The 20,511-nt window shown below is 40.8% G+C and overlaps 1 protein-coding gene across 1 annotated transcript in view; it reads left to right on the top strand.

The window, feature by feature from the left end:
• The window catches only part of LOC119421551 (myosin-10), a 77,119-nt gene that overhangs the window by 40,283 nt on the left and 16,325 nt on the right, over positions 1 to 20,511 (top strand). The window contains exons 7-25 of the mRNA XM_037688895.1: positions 430 to 493; positions 960 to 1,058; positions 1,786 to 1,929; positions 2,041 to 2,136; positions 2,410 to 2,528; positions 3,048 to 3,200; positions 4,010 to 4,183; positions 4,257 to 4,430; positions 7,483 to 7,597; positions 10,343 to 10,536; positions 11,158 to 11,279; positions 11,589 to 11,658; positions 11,780 to 11,940; positions 14,147 to 14,255; positions 14,328 to 14,459; positions 14,542 to 14,748; positions 14,875 to 15,012; positions 15,168 to 15,291; positions 15,382 to 15,553. Coding sequence (XP_037544823.1) covers positions 430 to 493; positions 960 to 1,058; positions 1,786 to 1,929; positions 2,041 to 2,136; positions 2,410 to 2,528; positions 3,048 to 3,200; positions 4,010 to 4,183; positions 4,257 to 4,430; positions 7,483 to 7,597; positions 10,343 to 10,536; positions 11,158 to 11,279; positions 11,589 to 11,658; positions 11,780 to 11,940; positions 14,147 to 14,255; positions 14,328 to 14,459; positions 14,542 to 14,748; positions 14,875 to 15,012; positions 15,168 to 15,291; positions 15,382 to 15,553 — 2,567 coding nt within the window. The remainder of the gene's footprint in view (positions 1 to 429; positions 494 to 959; positions 1,059 to 1,785; positions 1,930 to 2,040; positions 2,137 to 2,409; positions 2,529 to 3,047; positions 3,201 to 4,009; positions 4,184 to 4,256; positions 4,431 to 7,482; positions 7,598 to 10,342; positions 10,537 to 11,157; positions 11,280 to 11,588; positions 11,659 to 11,779; positions 11,941 to 14,146; positions 14,256 to 14,327; positions 14,460 to 14,541; positions 14,749 to 14,874; positions 15,013 to 15,167; positions 15,292 to 15,381; positions 15,554 to 20,511) is intronic.

Below are 20,511 nucleotides of genomic sequence, written 5' to 3'. Positions count from 1 at the left end.
AAATGCAGGTTTGGGTTAGCCTAATCACAGCAGTCTTCGCTCTGAGCACTTGGCGTTTCTTCGTGACTAAGTAAAACATGTAGTCAGGATTAAACACCGGGGTGTTCCGGTCCACATTAATCACAGGTGGGTCTGATACCAGCATCCAGATGGGTGCACATATTCTCACACACTTGCACACAATTTGCTGTCAGGAAACCACAGACATGCCTCAGATTCTTTTTTGACATGTTGACCTGGCACTTCCTAATATAGGCATCCTACTCCTTACTTCTCTTGTCATCTGGTAGAAACCACAAGTTTTTATGTAACCTGAAGCTGAGACTGAAGAGAGGAAAACAGCTGCAAACGTGTACCCTCACATTTGCACAAATATAGTTTCTTATTCTTTTTTTTATTAATCTGAAGTTTTTCTGTTATTTCCTGCAGGGAAAGTTCATCAGAATCAACTTTGACGTCACAGGATACATCGTTGGGGCCAACATTGAAACCTGTATCCTCCTTGGGCTAAATGAAGAACAGAATGATGAATTAGTGTTAAGCACATGAAATAATGTTAAATGATAGGGCACGCTGGGTTTACAGAGCAACAGGATGGTTTTAGAACTCACCACACCATACGAACGTAATCGCCATCCTGCACGTTTCCCACATAAAGTCAGAACATGCTGAGCTATAAAATAGAACGTTTATTGTTTTCTTTTTATTACCGGTAAGAAATTAGTAGAAAATATATAGAGGAAGTGATTATTTGTCATGACAAAGTTCAAACAGCATAGATTTGATCCTCTGCTAGTTTGTATGCATTGTATGTGTGCTTTTTAAAAATAAAGTTGCTTTTTCGTTTTGTAAACCATGTGTATACCATTGTTTCTGTTGTTCATGGTTTTTATTGAAATTATTTTTCTGTGTTTGGAGTTTCTTCGTTGTTCCAACCAGTCCTTAACTTTTCGCGTCAGATCTTCTGGAGAAGTCTAGAGCCATCCGACAGGCAAAAGACGAGAGGACTTTTCACATTTTCTACCGCCTGCTGGCAGGAGCTGGAGAGCATCTTCGAAGTGAGTGTCTGGATCTTACTAAAGAAAAAAAAAAGTATAAAAAAAATCAAAGCAATGTTTAGGCAATGTGCTGAAGGCAAAGGACTGAGTTTAGGACAGCTGGGTTAGATGAGAACAAGTGCAAAACAGTCTGTTTGATTTAGCTCATCGGCATATTATTTCAAGATGCTGCAGAAGATACAGAGATGTAAAGACACAACGTTAATAGAAACAAGTGCATCCTAAAGGTCACCTGAGTCCTCTGTTACTTAAATGTTTGCTTTCAGATGCTTGATTAACATATCAAACAAATCCTGATTCACTGACTGCACAGTGTCTGTTTATTGCTCCATGTCCATCATTTGAACCTGCTTTTTACTTTTTTTTTTTTGTAAATGTAGGAATAAAACCCCATTTAAATAGAAGCAAACTGTCAATGAGACACTGTTTAATTGGTGTGGCACTATGAGGTTCACATAGTTGTTTTTAACAATCAAAATTTAAAAATAAAATTGAAGTGGTTTTAATTGTATTGTTCAGAAAGTTGTATTAGTACTGGAACCCTTTCAAAACATACAGTATACACTGAAATTGTTCAAACGTGCAGCAAAACACATATACCGTAAAGAAAAGAAAAAAAACCTAAAAGGACAAAGACTAGTCGATAGAAGAACTGGTAAATAGTAGTCTTTGTTTAAAAAAAAACAACTCTTTATCAAAAACACTTTTATTTCCTTTCTCTTTTTAGCGGACCTGCTTCTGGAGGGTTTTAACAACTACCGTTTCTTGTCAAACGGCAACATTCCCATCCCGGGCCAACAAGACAAGGAGAATTTCCAGGAGACGATGGACGCCATGCACATCATGGGATTCTCTCACGATGAGATCGTCTGTGAGTACTGCTTCCAAATATGCACTCTTCCAGTTCAGTCGATTTTCTTCTTCTGCATTACCTAATTCTTTTGGGAGGTGATTGCATTTAAATTTGTCCTGAATTCACCAGGTATGCTGAAGGTGGTCTCTGCGGTGCTGCAATTTGGAAACGTTGTCTTCAAAAAGGAGAGGAACACTGATCAAGCCTCCATGCCTGAGAACACAGGTAAAAATGCAATGTGCACATATATTAGCCGTTTCAGACCAGATCTCTAACACATTGTTCTCAAAACTATCAGATAAATTAAATGCTTGATCCATTTTGGGAATTTGCTAAATCTGCAAAATCATTTTCCACAAGCTTTTTAATTAAATCTGTTGAACAAAGCCTTAGAATTACAAGATGCTATGGTGAATCCTAATGTTTTACACTATTTACTCATAAACAGTCCACATTTCTTTCAGACAATAAGTTACATGCTTTGTTCTCTTCTCTCAGCGGCTCAGAAGCTCTGCCACCTGCTTGGCATGAACGTTATGGAGTTCACCCGAGCTATCCTCACCCCACGGATCAAAGTAGGACGAGATTATGTGCAAAAGGCACAGACCAAAGAACAGGTGAGGTTCTGTGTAACTTTTATGATTTAGGCCCAGTTAACCCTGATATTATTTTTTATATTACGATCCAAGAGATGTGTGAGAAAGGTACGATAAAGTAACTTCAAATCAGTTTTTTAATGTATTTTATTTTATTTTTTTTACGATCAACCCTTTTCTATTATTAGTAGCCAAACAGTATAAACTTCACATTATTTATTGCCTCACACTTAATGTATGGGCTTTCAACCTTTCACTTGTTAAACATGAGAACACAAGTTCCAGTTCATGCTTTTTGTAGTTCTGTTGAGACCATTTCATTTTGCAAATTTGTAACACATGTTTGGACAGGTCACCTGCACCGTCTGGCTGATGGATCGTCCTGCTTGTTGTCAGACTGTCTGATGTCTTACCGAGACTAAATCTCAACTCTCTATAGTCTAACTACATTTCAGGGTTTAAATTCCCAAATTGTGCTCATAATGCTACGAGTCATGCATTATTAATGGTGTCTTATATCTGTGGTGTTTTGTAACCTAGGCTGACTTTGCTGTTGAAGCCCTGGCCAAGGCGACATATGAGCGTCTGTTCCGCTGGCTGGTCCACCGCATCAACAAGGCCCTGGACCGGACCAAACGGCAGGGGGCCTCTTTCATTGGCATCCTGGACATTGCTGGCTTTGAGATATTTGAGGTGTTGATCCTGCTGCATTATTAGTAATGAATCTTTCTCCATAAAGCACAATGTAGCTGGAGTTTTGTTTCCAATGCAGCTACTGCTTAAAATCCCAGCATCCATCAGTTTTCTTCTATATTGACCAATAATACTTTGAACATTTTGATGTATAAAAATATGGCTGTAACTCTTTTTTTCAAGCCTCTTAATTAAATGGGCAGACAAGCACAGTGGAAATTAGGCCTCAGACAGTCACAGTGTAAACCCGTAAGTTGTATTAAAAAAACCCTGAACTGCATGGGGTAGAATCAAATCAAATGGATCAATTTTATGTGACTACAGTATTTTATGTAGGAGATACAGATGAAAAAGATCCCTCACATCCAGTTTTGATGAGAAATTTCTGAGAGTTTAGATGTGCACATTCTGCACTCTGGTGATAGAAGAGAAAAATGTTTACTTTTTGTTGTATGTACTCTAAGAAGAGTAAAGTTTTTGGGAGTAAAAACACATTGTTTGCAAAATAATTAGATTGTTTAGATAGCTCAACTCAAAACTTACAATGTGAAACTTTATTTATGTGAAGTCTAGCTTTCTGAGACCTGTTTAAACTCTGATGGATGCTGGTTTTTATAAGTTTGACTAAGCTTTAGAAAACCAAGGAAGGAAAAGTTTTTTTTTTTGTTTTTTTTTTTGCATATTTTGTCTACACAGCCACACAAAATAAAAACACTTTTGCTGCTAGAGCTGCACGTTTGGATGTATTTTTTTTTGTGTAAAAGAAAGAGTTTGGCAGGACTAACTTGAATTCTGATTTGTCTTTTCAGTTGAACTCATTCGAGCAGCTGTGCATCAACTACACCAACGAGAAGCTGCAGCAGCTCTTCAACCACACCATGTTCATCCTGGAGCAGGAGGAGTACCAGAGGGAGGGCATCGAGTGGAGCTTCATCGACTTCGGCCTCGACCTGCAGCCCTGCATCGACCTCATCGAGAGGCCGGTCAGTGACCTCTTTCCACATGTGTGCGTCTTCTTCATCAATATCCTTCTTTTAACAAAATGAATTTCCTCAGAATAACCCCCCAGGAATCCTCGCTTTGCTTGATGAGGAGTGCTGGTTTCCCAAGGCCACAGACAAGACGTTTGTAGATAAAGTCCTGCAGGAGCTGGGTACACACTCCAAGTTTCAGAAACCACGCCAACTCAAGGACAAAGCTGACTTCTGCATCATTCACTACGCAGGGAAGGTATGTTAATCAGGCACAATAAAGTACCACCGCTTCTTTTTCTCTCTTTAATATGAATACATTTTGAAAAACTTTATTTTTGTTCCTATCTTATGCTGAGATTTTACCTTTTTGTTTTGTTTTGTTTTTTTGCACATCCTTGCTCCTGACCTGATTTTATTCAGCGGCACAAACTTTGCACCTCTGTCGGAGTTCATTTATTCAGGTCACAGCAGAAAAACAAAGGCTCAGTTGTGCTGCTGCTGCAGGAAACCCACATCTGGTTCAGATTGGTGCGAGACTGAGTTCCTGATGCCTGCTGGTTACATAACTGAAATGTCCAACTTTCACCTTCCTGAGGAGGTCTGGCACGCGTAAAGAGAAAGCGATCCTCCACAACATTCCTAAGAAGTCCCCTGTCAGTCACCAAATGAAATATTCTATTACTTCTCGAGCGGTAGTTTAATTATGGTCTACCAGTTCATTTTATTTATTTTCCTTTTTTCATCTGTATTTGAAAACTCTGAGAACATTTAGTCCTGGGCCTGATCTATCATCACAAATAAGTTCAGATAGTTGGATCCAGGATTATATTGGGATTTCAAAAAAATAAATCCAGCATGACAGGGATACTGAAGATGAAAAAAGGCAAACATTAAGGGGTTTGCTTTTCCAGAATTCTGATCAAATCCACGTGTATATTTAGCCTCTCAGGTTCCTAAACCACTCCGTATCTTCTCTTCTATTCTTTGTTAATCCAACTCCCAGATATTTGAAAAGCACATTTAATTTGTAAGGCTTTAAAAATCCTAACTTTGCCACCAACTTACATGCATTATGCAAATACAGTGAGGAAAATAAGTATTTGAACACCGTGTGACTTTACAAGTTCTCCCACTTAGAAATCATGGAGGGGGTCTGAAATTTTCATCTTAGGTGCATGTCCACTGTGAGAGACATAATCTAAATTAAAAAAAAATCTGGAAATCACAATGTTTGATTTTTTAAATAATTTATTTGTGTGTTACTGCTGCAAATAAGTATTTGAACACGTGCCAATCCGCAACAATTCTGGCCCTCAAAGACCTGTTAGTCCTCCTTTAAAAGTCCACCTCCACTCCACTTATTATTCTAAATTTGAAGCACCTGTTTGAGGTTGTTAGCTGCATAAAGACACCTGTCCACCCCACACAATCAGTAAGACTCCAACTATTAACATGGCTAAGACCAAAGAGCTGTCCAAAGACACCCGAGACAAAACTGTAGACCTCCACAAGGCTGGAAAGGACTATAGGGCAATTGCCAAGCAGCTTGGTGAAAAAAGATCAACTGTTGGAGCAATTATTAGAAAATGGAAGAAGCTAAACACGACTGTCAATCTCGCTCGGACTTGGGCGCCATGCAAGTGGCGTATCAATGATCCTCAGAAAGGTGAGGAATCAGCTCAGAACTACATGGGAGGAGCTGCTCAATGACCTGAAGAGAGCTGGCTCCACTGTTTCCAAGGTTACTGTGGGTAATACACTAAGACATCATGGTTTAAAATCATGCATGGCACAGAAGGTTTCCCTGCTTCAATCAGCACACGTCCAGGAGAACCAAGGAGTGGCTCCGTAAGAAGCATATCAAGGTTCTGGAGTGGCCTAGCCAGTCTCCAGAACTAAACCCTATAGAAAATCTTTGGAGGGAGCTCAAACTCTGTGTTTCTCAGCGACAGCCCAGAAACCTGGCTGATCTAGAGAAGATGTGTGTGGAGGAATGGGCCAAAATCTCTGCTGCAGTGTGTGCACACCTGCTGAAACACTACAGGAAACCTTTGACCTCTGTAACTGCAAACAAAGGCTACTGTACCAAATATGAACATTGATGTTCACAGGTGTTCAAATACTTATTTGCAGCAGTAACACACAAATAAATTAGTAAAAGTTCTCTATCTAAAGAAGCCAGCAGATTGTGTAGAATCTTCACTTTGTCTCAGTCTCATCCTGAGCAAGCACAAAGGCAACAGTGGAAATGAAAAAACTTCCTTTTAACAGGAAGAAACCTCCAGCAGAACCAGGCTCAGGACAAGAGGACATCTGCTTCGACCGGCTGGGTTTGAGAGGACAGGAAGGAGAAACAAACAAAATGACAGGTCCATTTGTACTTTCTATTGGAAGAGAGACAAAAAAAATGTTAAGATAGAAATAGTTACAAATACAAACAGGTAGAGCGTGTAAAGACAGCAACAAAGTGAGGAAATGTGGTCAGTTTGTCCTACATCTGTCTAATCCTATAACAGTAGATGTGGTTATGGGTTTAACTGCTCACTGACATGAGGTGGCACCTGGCATTGGGTGAAACTGTTTTATCATAAAATGTCTTTGTCACTTCAGACGAGGTACATCTGTCCTCAAGTTAAAAAAAAAACACAACTGATACCACTATGTCATTATTTAATAAACAAAAATGAGGACAAAATGAAAAAGCTGTGTAGTAAGTCCGCTCCTGCTTCTGTAAGATTTAAGAGGGAAAGTATCAGCCAGGTGCTGTTGTTCCTTTCTACTGTTTACCTGATCATCATCAGTGTGATCACCTTTGGAAATGCAGTAGTTTTGGTAGTTTGGTGCTCTGGTGTTTGTAAGTGCAGTACCAAGAAGGAACAACATCAGCAATGACCTTGGAGAACAAACTGTTGCTTCTCATAAATCTGGGAAGAGTTAAAGGTCATTTCCAAACAACTTGGTGTCCATCATTCTACAGAGAGAATTGATTATTCACGGTGGAAAACATTTGAGATGGTTGCCAGTCTTCTCAGGTGTGGATGTCCCAGCAAAGTCACCCCAAAGTCAGACTATGCAGTGCTTGGAGAAAGGATCAAAAACTCAAGAGCCCTATCTCATACTGTACAACAGGATAAAGGTCAAAGTTCATGCTGTTGGTTTACCAAAGCCTGGGTTACTACACTTTAAGAACAGTATTTGTGTCATTTTGGAAGATTTCATTTGGAAAATCTGAAATGAATGTAAGTAAATTGAAACATTTTGTAATAGAACAGCTAAAATAATATCCAAAATTCCTGGTGTTTGTATAGGTGGACTATAAAGCTGATGAATGGCTGATGAAGAACATGGATCCTCTGAATGATAATGTAGCCACGCTGCTTCACCAGTCCACTGATAAATTTGTGGCTGAGCTCTGGAAAGACGGTAAGTCTCTTATTGCTTAAAACTCCACATTCCTTCAGCTTCCAAAACAAGTACTGATAGTTTTATTATACCATTTTATTATTTATCAAGGCCGTTCTCATCAAGCTGTAGGATAACTTTGTGTATTTTTTATTTAATTAAGGCCCTGCTGTCACACCACACTACCTGGTGGTATTATCAGCAGGATTTATAGTTTATTTAATGAGCTGTACAACAACAGCTTGCAGTAGAAGCGAGGTTTATTTGGGTCAAGTAACAAAGCAAAATATTCATGTTGGACTTTGTGGACTAATATCTTACATGAATAACACAAGCTTTAAATAATATCTTACAAATATGCACCAGCTGTTCCTCTTCAGTCCTTTGTTTTCTAACAAACGCCGCATCAATAATTTTGTGCGTAAGTAGGCTTGTCACGATAACAAAATTTGCTGGACGATTAATTGTCTAAAAAAATATTGTGGTAAACGATAATATTGTTTGAAATTTGACAATAACTAGTAATTGTTAAATTTAAGTTGAAATTTTTGTATTGAACGCTTTTTGAATTAAGTTGAAATGTTTAATTTTGTTTTGCATTTAGTACCTTTTTTGACCACCAGATGGCAGTATAAGACAGTTTGAACCAAAGGATGGATAGTAAGGGAGGGAGCTGCGGGTCTCTTAAAGAAAAATGGGATTGAGGCTGTCTCTCTTCGGTTCTCAAACTCGCGGACGCTCGGTGTGGTTTGAGCTCTTTAGCATAGTGTTTTTCACACAAAGCTTTTAATTTTAAAAAATCAGTAAACAAGTTCTCAGCTTCTTTTTGCAGAGAAAAACAACTTTTTACATGAAGGCACAGGTTTCAACTGTGAATTTTGAAGCTTCGACAAGACGGAGGTTTTTTCCCCGAGCTCAGCCTGTTCGCTTAGCTCGTAGCTTAGCTTCTCAGCTTAGCTGCTTTTAATGATCCAAAATCGTGTTTTTGGATCATTAAAATCGATTTTAAAGAGAAAATAGAAAGTGAGGGGTCAGTGAAGAACTGGAGTTGAGCTTTTTGTCATCCAGTGTCTTCAGCAGAAAGAGAGAGACATGAAGAAACAATAAAACTGATAAATGAAAACGAGGTCGATAATTTTCATTTATCATGCGATTAACTGATTTATTGTTTATCGCGACAGATCTATGCGTGAGGGAATATCAGTGATGGTGTTTGGGTCCGCTTGCCTGCTTTCTTTTCCCTCTCACTGCTGTCTTCTCTCTCGTAGACATTCAGACGTTTCAGAGAGCCTCTTTCTATGACAATGTGTCTGGGCTTCATGAAGCTCCAGGTGAATGTAACAAGCTTTGTGTCCCACTTAATGCTTGATGTCTGCTCTTCATCCCTCAGTCACTGCACTGTCCTCCTGCTTGCTCTCCTGGCTTTGCATGCTCTCGTTTAAAAAGTCCTATCTTCTATTGATTCTTCAGGCTTATTAGAATTACAGTTTTTAAAGCAAGTATTGCTTGAATTGCAGTCTGATCGTTCATAAGTCATGCCCTTTCTGCTCCAGTGACTGATGTTGGTGTGTGTGATCAGAAGTTAGGTTCAGTGTCTGTGAACGCTACAGTTAGAATGTGGACCTGACGGGATACATTTTCAGAGGTTGTGTTAGCGCATCAAAAGCTCTAGTAACCTCAAATCATCCACTGCTGTGATTAACAGTTACTGCAGGACCGTTTTTTCTTCCAGCAGCTCCATCAAAATCATCAACAGATGGAAAGACAAAAACAACATATTTTCCTATTTTTTTTGGTTCCAGAGACAATTTAAGGGCCTGATATATTTGCTCTCATTTACTGGACTAAAAGAAGGGAATTTCTGTACATGATATATTATCTGATTCAATGTTATGACATTAATAGTTAAAAAAAATAAGTAAATAAGACCAATATCTTGCAGGGGTGTATGTAGCTCAGTGGTCAGTGAGGCTGAGCATTGAAGTCCACAACTGAAATGTCCAACTTTCACCTTCCTGAGGAGGTCTGGCATGCGTATAGAGAAAACGATCCTCCACAACATTCCTAAGAAGTCCCCTGTCGCCAAATTAAATATTCTATTACTTCTTGAGCAGTAGTTTAATTATGGTCTACCGGCTCAGCGTTAAATTGCTTAAACTACAAAGAAAAACTTTGAAATATTTGTCAAGACCGTTTTAAAACGTTACTGGCAGTTTGGAAGCAAAATATGAATAACTGAGAAATGACTCAAAACTTTTGCACAGTACGCTGCGAAGAGGGATAAAGAAATGAGGAGTATACAAGAAACAACAGATGAAAAGTCACAAGTTTGGGTTAATTATCGACTAAAATCAGGCAATCTTGATTCTAACTAGGTAATTATCTGTTCTGTTCAGTGTGAAACTCTCCAGTAGATTACATGATAAATTTTTTACAAAGAAGAGGGTTTTATTTGTCACGTAGCGCCCACAGTGTGGCTGACCCGACCACAGACTCTGAACATGAGCACAGAAGAAGCGTAAAGTTAACAACTGCATGACAGCTGCAGGGGATTGGAGCGTGTCTGCTCGCTGCATTTCAGTAGAGAATCATCCAGTTTTCCCGCCTTTTTTTCCAGCATTTTTTATGAACATCCACATTTAATGAAAACAAAATATTCCCCTTTTTGTATACATAAGTAGATCAAGCAGTCTTTCAGTAAGAACAGAACAGTAAATCAGTTTACGTCTGTAAGCAGTCATCTCTGGTGCTCGTTTCTTTCTCCAGTTGACCGGATCGTGGGTCTGGACCAAGTCGCAGGCATGAACGAGACGGCGTTTGGAGCTGCCTACAAGACTAAGAAAGGCATGTTCCGCACTGTCGGACAGCTGTACAAGGAGCAATTGTCTAAACTGATGGCCACACTCAGGAACACAAACCCCAACTTTGTCCGCTGCATCATCCCCAACCACGAAAAAAGAGTGAGTCAAGTGACAGAGAGCAACACTCCATACGTTCTTTTTCAACTGTTGTTGACTGCTGCCTAAAGGAGAAAGGCGGACGATAATGTTTGCTTGTGCGTGTCTGTCTGTTAGCAAAATATCTCATAAACCACTAGACCTGTTTCGATGAAACTCTCAGAAATTAATCTGTGGATGTACATGCACCCCTAATTAACTTTTGAAGTCAATCTAACTGAAGATGGCTGACCCAGCTAGTTAGTCACAGAAATAGCTCTAACTCAGTTAGTTTTACAAATACTGAGCAAAAATTTGGAGTGTTAGTAGCTGAGAGACATCCCCAACACATACTGCAAGCGCTAACAGATCCTACAATTCTTTCAATGTTTCATGCAATTGCACAGAACATTTTCAAAATTTGTTCCAAACAGCTGTAACGTTGTCATTTCTCAACATGAAGTGATTTTAGTTTTTACTCTGGATTGAAAGATGCCAAACAAAATGCATTCTTTGAGTGATCAGTCTTCAATTTTTACATTTATGTGGTTAAAGTTATAGGATGGGATTGCTGGTAGTTCTCCTAAACGGGACTCACTTTGATGTCTTGATCATTTAAACTCAACCCAAACGTGACCTTTTCAGGCTGGTAAACTGGACCCCCACCTGGTTCTGGACCAGCTGAGGTGTAACGGTGTTCTGGAGGGGATCCGAATCTGCAGACAGGGGTTCCCCAACCGCATCGTCTTCCAGGAGTTCAGACAGAGGTGACATATTACCTCACATTTGTAGCTTAAAGTGCCTGAATACATCCATGTTTTAAATAATTCATATTTACTGAAGAAGGCTAAAAAACATTTCTGAAATAATCTCATTTCATGCAGAAGCTTCCTGGTGTGCTGTATGTAGTTCTGTTGGTAAAATATAAGCAGCAGACTGAGCATTTTTCTTGACAAGAACGTTTGTTGTAAAGTTTGTTTTATCTGTGCAACCTCTTCTTGTCATTCAGAAAACAGACACCCGCATTTTCACTCTGTCCACATCTCTTTTTCTGACAATTTATATTTTGTGTGAAGGTACGAGATCCTGACTCCTAATGCCATTCCCAAGGGTTTCATGGATGGCAAGCAGGCCTGCGAGAGAATGGCAAGGACCAGTTCAAATTTAATCTATTCAAACAACAGCCTGAGAATAAAATGTCAGCTACTAAAGAAGAAAGTAGTCTTATTTTATCACAGTAATCCCTCGGCCTCTTCTGTTTTTGTAGATTCAGGCTCTTGAGCTGGATGGGAATCTCTTCCGAATTGGTCAGAGTAAGATCTTCTTCAGGGCTGGAGTCCTGGCCCACCTGGAGGAAGAGAGAGACCTGAAGATCACTGACATCATCATTTACTTCCAGGCCGGCTGCCGAGGATATCTGGCACGCAAGTATGGATTGATCCTGCTTGTGAAAAAACAAATCTTGACAATATTCAAACTGATATTTTCCAGCTAACTTTGACTGATGCATCAATCTTCTGCAGCTGAACAGAGATATTGTTTCTACTTCTAGCAGGAAAACTAGGAATAAGTATTATTTAAAGTATGAACTCATATTTGTATTTTCCTCATTAGAAACTTATGCTCTCCTTCCAGCTATGATCAGCAGCAGTAATTAGCAACAGACTTTTTTATCTTGAGCAGGATTAACATCCATATGGCACTGACACTGAGGGGCCTTATTTCTGACATATGACAAACCATTACAGGTTCAAGTTCAAGATTCTTTGTCATTCGCATCACATGTGGTACATGAGGTGGAACGAAATTGTGTACACGCTACCAGTTACATCCAACAATATCAAAAATATAAATTGTAAAAGAAACAGTAATAAGGGTCTAAGATATAGACTAAGAAATAAAATAAACTAAGAAATATGCAAAACACTAATAGTGCAAAACAATACGCCAAACAACAGCAGCACGAACATGAGTCTGTGTGAGCAGATGAGTACGAATGAATACAGCAGCATGAAATAAATCAGCAGCATGAGATCAGCAGCATGGATAATCAGCAGCATGAGATCAGCAGCATGGATAATCAGCAGCACATATCAACAATCAAAGTGGCATTACAGTGATTTTTTTTCACAGTGATTATCCTGATAAGGGATTGATGAGCCTAACAGCTTCAGGGTAGAAGCTGTGAAACGTGATTACACGTGAAAACCACCTGATGATGATCACCATCATCTTTATATAAACGACAAACGAACAAAAATCACCTCTTCTAATAGAAAGATAGAATCCACTTCAGCAGACTGAGTCCTGGTATTTAATAAGAAGTCATTTCTAATAAAAGTCACTTAAATCAATAGCAGCTGTGGCTGAGTGGTTAGAGCAGTCGTCCTCCAATTGGAGAGTTGGGGGTTCGATTCCAACAGCAGTCGCATGCTGAAGTGTCCCTGGGCAAGACACTGAACCCATCATTGCCTCTGATGTGTGTCCCATCAGTGTATGAATGTGATCTAAAGCACTGATTTATTCTTTGTAGAGCTCTAGTAAAGTGCTGTATGAATGGGTAAATGAGGGCACAGAGTGTAGTGTAAAGAGCTTTGAGTATCTTGATCAGGTAGAACAGTTCTGTATAAGTACAGTCCATTTAACATTTAAATCATTCCAGTTTGACTTCTGACTCTGACAAACTTTAAGGTCAATGAAAACCACCCAAACAGGCAACACACCCCTTATTATTTGCATATAGTAGAGCGACAGACCAGGAGAAGATGATATTCTCCCCCACAAAGGAACGTAGAGTATAAATAAAGAGCAAAAATATATTGTCAACATTTTTTTTTACACAGAGCAACAAAAGTAACGTCTCACTGCAGTGACTGATTATTTCTTTCTTAAGTCCTAAACACGGCACTGAACTTTCCTCCTTACGTTATCATCACTTGTCTGGGTTATGCTAACAAAAACCTGGATTTCCCTGCTTTAAGCTAGCTTGCTGTCTCTGAGTAAACACCTACTTACTAATCTTAAAGAAGTCATTTTTAGAGGGACATTTCTCAAGTATTGACAGTTCAATATTTTAAACCGGTGGTGTTTAATCTTCAGAGGTTTAGCTTCTTTCTTATTGCTACAGAGAAACTGATTCTAGATCACCTAAATTTCAGTTTTTTTTTTTTTTTTCTTGTTAACTTGTAAGAAAAACAGACTTTGAATCAGAGTAATAACTCACCTGTTTGTGCTTCTGCTCATCAACATTAGCTAATCAAGACAGGATTTTTTGATCACCACTCAACACTTAGTTAGCCGATAATAATTAGACAAATTAATATGGAAGTCTAGCTTGGATTAACAGCATTTATTTGATTCAAACTGAATAATTGTACGAGCTTAAACCAGACAATTTTTTATTTGTCAAAAAGAGCGCTTTTGTGTGAGTGTGTGTTCAGGGTCTTTATGGTAGTTTTTACCTTGTCTTCATACCTTTACCAAATTCGAGAGTTCATTTTAAAGCATTTATCTTCTGATACAAACAACATGCTGACAGTATAAGTCCCCACATGAGCCAGTTTACTGGACCAGAACCACAAGTTTTTACTGCTGCCTCTCATTCCTCTCTTCTTCTCTGGTTGTGATGTTTTAGGGCCTTTGCAAAGAAACAGCAGCAACTCAGCGCCCTGAAGGTCCTCCAGAGAAACTGTGCTGCCTACCTGAAGCTGCGTCACTGGCAGTGGTGGAGACTCTTCACTAAGGTGTGTGTGTGTGAATGGGTTAATAATTAAATATTAAATACTTGTAGCAAATGTTTGAGTTTGTACCTGCAGGTGAAGCCCCTGCTGCAGGTGACCAGACAGGAGGAGGAGATGCAGGCAAAAGACGAAGAGCTGGTCAAAGTGAAGGAGAAGCAGATGAAGGTGGAGGGAGAGCTGGTGGAGATGGAGAGAAAACATCAGCAGGTTCTTCACAACTACAGCAATGAGCATCTGCGACATGACAAATAAACTGGATGCATATCTGAGTGATATTATCTGTGTGTAGCTACTGGAGGAGAAGAACATCCTCGCAGAGCAGCTGCAGGCTGAGACAGAACTGTTTGCAGAGGCTGAGGAGATGAGAGCTCGGCTGGCATCCAAAAAGCAAGAGCTGGAAGAGATCCTGCATGACCTGGAGTCCAGGCTGGAGGAAGAGGAGGAGAGGGGTCAGGGCCTACAGAACGAGAAGAAAAAGATGCAATCTCACATCCAGGTGGGTTTCAAAGAGTTCTGCAACATCCCAGTCCCATGTTTTCATGTTATGTACTGCTTCCAAACTGGATGCTGAAAATTTAAATGTGATCTTGTTAAATATGGACTGAGTGATTTGGGTTTGTAGGACCTGGAGGAGCAGCTGGATGAGGAGGAGGCTGCCAGGCAGAAGCTACAGCTCGAGAAAGTCACAGGTGAAGCTAAACTGAAGAAGTATGAAGAGGACATCTTACTTCTAGAAGATCAGAACTCCAAGTTTCTGAAGGTAAAATGATCAGATCTGAGAAACGTAAAGTTCAATTTTACAATTCTAAAAGTTGTTTTTAAAAAGGGTTGGAGGGCATCACAGTTTAGAGCTTACCAAAATAAAAGTATGCACAGTGTTCTTAAGTAAACTGCTCTGACCTATGCCTTCTTCAGGAAAAGAAACTCCTTGAAGACAGAATCAATGAGGTGACGTTGGTGCTCGCTGAAGAGGAAGAGAAGGCCAAGAACCTGGGAAAGCTCAAGAACAAGCAGGAGATGATGATGGTCGACTTGGAGGGTAAAGAGAAAACTAATAAACAGCGGCCAAAGAATAAATTAAAAGAAAATCTAGTTACTAAATTACAGTGTTGTCTATTTTCTGATTTAGAGAGACTGAAGAAGGAGGAGAAGACCCGCCAGGAGCTGGAGAAGGCGAAGAGAAAGCTGGATGGAGAGACGTCAGACTTCCAGGACCAAATAGCCGAGCTGCAGTCACAGATCGAAGAAGTTAAAGTTCAGCTGAGCAAAAAGGAAGAGGAGCAGCAGATGATGCAGGCGAGGTGGGAGACAATGACTAGGTCCTCCAGAAGAGAAAAGCAACACTCAATTCTAGTTTATTAGATTAATCAACTTTAATGAAATGTGACATTTTGTTGGACTGACACTTCAAAAACAGTGATTTTATGTATTAAAAATGGCTGGGGTATTTATAAAGAAAACTCAACTGCTCTGTAAAAACACAACATATTGCTGCCACCCAGTGGAGACTGAAGAGTATAGAATGACTTGATTTCAGTAACATGACAGTCATAGAAAAAAAAAAGTCCACCCACTTTTACACACATCAAAACAATATTATGACTCTTCCACCACCGTGCTGGACAGCTGGTATGGGGTGTTTGTGCTGATATACTGTTGTTAGTTTTCTATAAAAATGGTGTTTATGGCATTATGGTTAATCATTTCAGTTGTGGTCTCCTCTGTCCAAAGCAGATTGTTCCAAACATCTTGTGGTTTATTTAGATGCAACTTTACAAATTTAAGTTGCAATGCCATATTGTTTTTAAGAGGGAAAGGCGTTTTTCTGCAAACTTCCTGTCATGAACTTTAGCCTGTTAATGGAGGCCTGCAGATTTTGATTTTTTAGATGTTCATTTTTTACAATTGCTTCAAGTATTACATAGTCTAAACTTGGGGTAAATTTGCTGGAACATCTACATCTGGATACAGTGGTGCTGGAAAGTTTGTGAACACTTTAGAATTTTCTATATTTCTGCATAAATATCATCTAAAACTTGATCAGATTTTCAAACAAGTCCTTAAAGTAGATAAAGAACACTGTTAAACGAATGAGACAAAACAATTATACTTGGTAATGTATTTATTGAGGAAAATTATTCAATATTGCATTTTTGTGAGTTGCTAAAGTATGTGAACCTCTAGGATTAGCAGTTAATTTGAAGGTGAAATTTAGAGTCAAGGGTTTTCAATCAATGGGATGATGGTCAAGTGTGAGTGGGCACCCATTCATCCATCCATTATCTTCCACTTATCTTCCATTCATTATCTTCCGCTTGTTCCGAAGTCAGGTCGCGGGGGCAGCTTAAGCTTGAGGCCCAGACATCTTTTTCCACTGCCACCTCTTCTAGCTCTTCTGGGGTAACCAGGCCAACCAAGAGATGTAGTCTCTCCAGCATGTCCTGGGTCATCTCCAGGGTCTCCTCCCAGTCAGACATGCCCGAAGCACCTCCCTAGGGAGGCCCCCCAAGAAGCATCTTTACCAGATACCCGAACCACCTCGACTGGCTCCTCTTGATGTGGAGGAGCAGCGGTTCTATTTTTGAATTTCGCACAGATGTCTGAACTTTTTACCCTATCTCTAAAGGAGAGTCCAGCTACCCTGCAGAGGAAACTCATTTCAACCACCTGTATCCGCGATCTCATTCTTTCGGTCACTACCCAAAGTTTGTGGTCATAGGTAAGGGTAGAAACGTAGACAGACTGGTAAACAGATAACTTTGCCTTCCTGTTCAACTTCCTCTTCACCACAATGGACCCGACAGAGTCCGTAATACTGCAGATGCTGCACCAATCCTTCTGTCAATCTCCTGCTCCATTTTTACCACACTGGTGTGAACAAAATCCCAAGATACTTGAACTCCCCCACTTGAGGCAGAACCTCACCCTCGACCTGAAGAGAGCAATCCACCCTTTTCTGACTTGGGACCATAGCCTCAGATTTGGAGTTGCTGATTCTCATCCCAGCCTCTTCACACTCGGCTGCGAACCGCTCCAGTGAGAGCTGGAGATCATGGCATGATGATGCCAACAGGACCACCTCATCTGCAAAGAGCAGAGAAGGAATCCTGAGGTCACCGAATGGGAATTCCTTCGCCCCCTGGCTGCACTGAGAAATTCTGTCCATACAAGTTAAGAACAGAATCAGTGATAACGGGCAGCCCTAGCAGAGACTAACTCCCACCCTGAAGGGGTCCGACTTACTACTGGCAATGCGAACCAAACTCTCGCACCGCATGTATAGCGACTGAATAGCCCATAGCAACAGGCCTCCGATCCCATACTCGTGGAGCATCCCACACAGTGTACCCGAGAAACATAGTCGAAAACCTTATCCAAGTCCACAAAACACATGTAGACTGGATGGGCAAACTCCCATGACCCTTCAAGGACCCTAGTGTGGGTAAAGAGCTGATCCAGTGTTCCACGGTCAGGATGAAACCCGCATTGTTACTCCTGGATCTGAGGTTCGACCAACAATCGGACTCACTTCTCCACTGAATAGACCTTACCAAGGAGATTAAGGAGAGTGATGCCTCTATAATAGGAGCACACCCTCCGGTCCCCCTTTTTGAAGAGGGGAACCACCACCCAAGTCTACCAATCCAGTGGCACTACCCTCAATGTCATGTGATGTTGCAAAGGCGTGTCAACCAAGACAGCCCCAAAACATCCAGAGCCTTAAGGAATTCAAGGCAAATCTCATACACCCTCAGATCTCTGCTGCATCAGAGCTTTTTAACTACCCCGGCAACCTCAGCCACCGTTATGGATAGACCAACCCCAAAGTCCCCCAACTCAGCTTTTTCCATGGAAGACATGCCGGTGGGACTGAGAAGGTTCGAGAAGTATTCCTTCCACCTCCCAACAACATCACTGGTTGAGGTCAATAGCACCCCCAAGTTCACTGAAAACCGTGTTAGTAAAGAGCTGCTTTCCCCTCCTCAGCCACCTGCTAGTTTGCCAGAATCTCCTCGGAGCCAACAGAGAGTCTATCCAAGGTCTCGCCAAACTCCTACCACATCCGAGCTTTTGCCTCAGCAACAGCCAAGGTTGCGGACCATTTGGCCCTCCAGTACTACTCAGCTGCCTCTGAAGTTCCACCAGCCAACAAGGCCCAATATAATTTCTTCTTCAGCTTGACAGTCTCCCTAACCCAGGGTGTCCCCCACCGAGTTCGAGGATGGCTGCCGCGAGAAGCACCAAAAACCTTACGGCCACAGCTCTAGGCAGTGGCCACAAGGAAATGGCCCAATAGGTGGGCACCCTGTTTAATTTAAATAACAGGAATCTATCAAAGTCTGCTCTTCACAACATTTTTGTGGAAGTTGATCATGGCACGAACAAAGGAGATTTCTGAGGACCTCAGAAAAAGAGTTGTTAATGTTCATCAGTCTGGAAAAGGTTACAAAACCATCTCTAAAGAGTTTGGACTCTGCCAGCCCACGGTCAGACAGATTGAGTACAAATGGAGGAAATTCAAGAGATGTCGTTCGCGTTGTGTCCGACAACGGCGACCCTGGCTAACTTCTGGCATGTGCTCGTATGTGGCTGGCAAATCTGAACTTCATCTTAAATATTTGGTTGCAGGTCATGCAGTGTAGCTGGCCATCACTGTTGTAAGTTTAGTTGTAGGAGAGTTTAGGTCAGTTCTTGCAAATTTGTCGTTTGAGGTCTAACTCGGAAATGTGAGAGATTTCAAAGTTTGAGATGCCTTTCTTGACCTTTGAATGCCAAATTGATCTTATTTGAGCAGCCTCTGATTACGTCAGATTACGTTTCAAGACGTCCTTATAGTGAAGGTACGGCCCGCCGGAGTTACGCTTCCCACTAAAAAGCTCTGAATAGAATACTCTCTTTAGTAGTTTATAGTCTTCCATTCGCTGGATGTGGCCGCACCATTGCAGTTGTCCTCTCATCAGTAGGGCCTCCATGCCGTGCGTATTTGAGCAATGAAGAACTTCGACATTTGTGACATGATCCTACCATTTGATGCACAAGATGGAACGCAGGCATTTTATGTGAAACGCGTCCAACCTTCTAATGTCACCTTTATACAGGCACCAGGTTTCAGAGGCGTATAAAAGTATTGGCAGTACTATGGCATGGTAAACTGCAAGCTTCGTCTGCAGTGTGATATGAGATTTCCACACATGCTGATTTAACTTGCTGAAGGTGGCAGCAGCTCCCTCTATATGCACAGTGATTTCGGACGCAAATGGTTGTCATTTCTTATCTGGCAGCCCAGATAACGGAAGGTGTTGACTTCTTCTAGGTTTATCCCATCAATGGTCAGCGTGTTAATGTCAGGATCACAGCCCCTTGGCGGCTATTTAAGTACCTGGGTGTTGGTGACACTTATAACCAATCCAAACTTGCGACATGATTCCTGCAAGGCATTGAGATAGCTCTGTAAAGTTTCCATGCTGTCTGCCATTAGACATACATTGTCGGCATAGAAGATATCCATGACTGAAAGGTTGGTAGTTCGGGACTTCGCTCTAAATCAGGACAGATCGGATACACTCTTGTCTGTCTGCACATTAAACTGGACACGTCCACTGCATCTTTCAAGAGCAACATTCATCACTGCAGCAAATTAGAATGCAAAAAGGATGTTGTTTTACTCCACTCGTAACCAGGAGGCGTTCTGAAAAAAACACATTCATGCATAACTTGGGCCCTCATGTTGTCATGGAACTGCCTAATTGGGTTAGTGAATTTCTCAGGACATCTGGATTTATTAAGGATAATCCACAGAGCCTCTTTTGACATGTGGTTAAATGCCTTTTCGAGATCCACGAAGCACATCTAGAGGGGACTATTCTGTTCCAAACTCTTCTTCTACATAAAAATTGCATCCATGTTTCCTCTGTTCGGTCTAAAACCACATTGCGTTTCCGGTAGTATTCTCCCAGCCAGTTTGCCAAGGCGAGTGTTAATGATGTGTGCCAGCACATTTCCAGCTGCTGATAGGAGGGAGATGCCTCGATAAGAGCTGCAGTCTGACACATTACCCTTTCTTTTGTAGAGTTTGTAGATAGAAGCATCTCTCCAGTCTTGTGGAACAGTCTGTGATTCCCACAAACTCAAGATGATGTCTAATAGCCTGCACTTTATATTGGGTCCTCCATATTTATAGATTTTGCCAGGAAGGCTATCATCACCTGGTGTTTTGGCATATTTTAGTTTCTTCAGTGCTGTAATAAATTCATCAGAA

This window comes from Nematolebias whitei, chromosome 15 (genome assembly GCF_014905685.2).
Source record: "Nematolebias whitei isolate Nwh7 chromosome 15, NemWhi1, whole genome shotgun sequence".
In the NCBI taxonomy this organism is placed as follows: domain Eukaryota; kingdom Metazoa; phylum Chordata; class Actinopteri; order Cyprinodontiformes; family Rivulidae; genus Nematolebias; species Nematolebias whitei.
The sequence above is the reverse complement of the archived record's forward strand: the minus strand, read 5'-3'. Positions and strand labels throughout refer to the sequence as shown.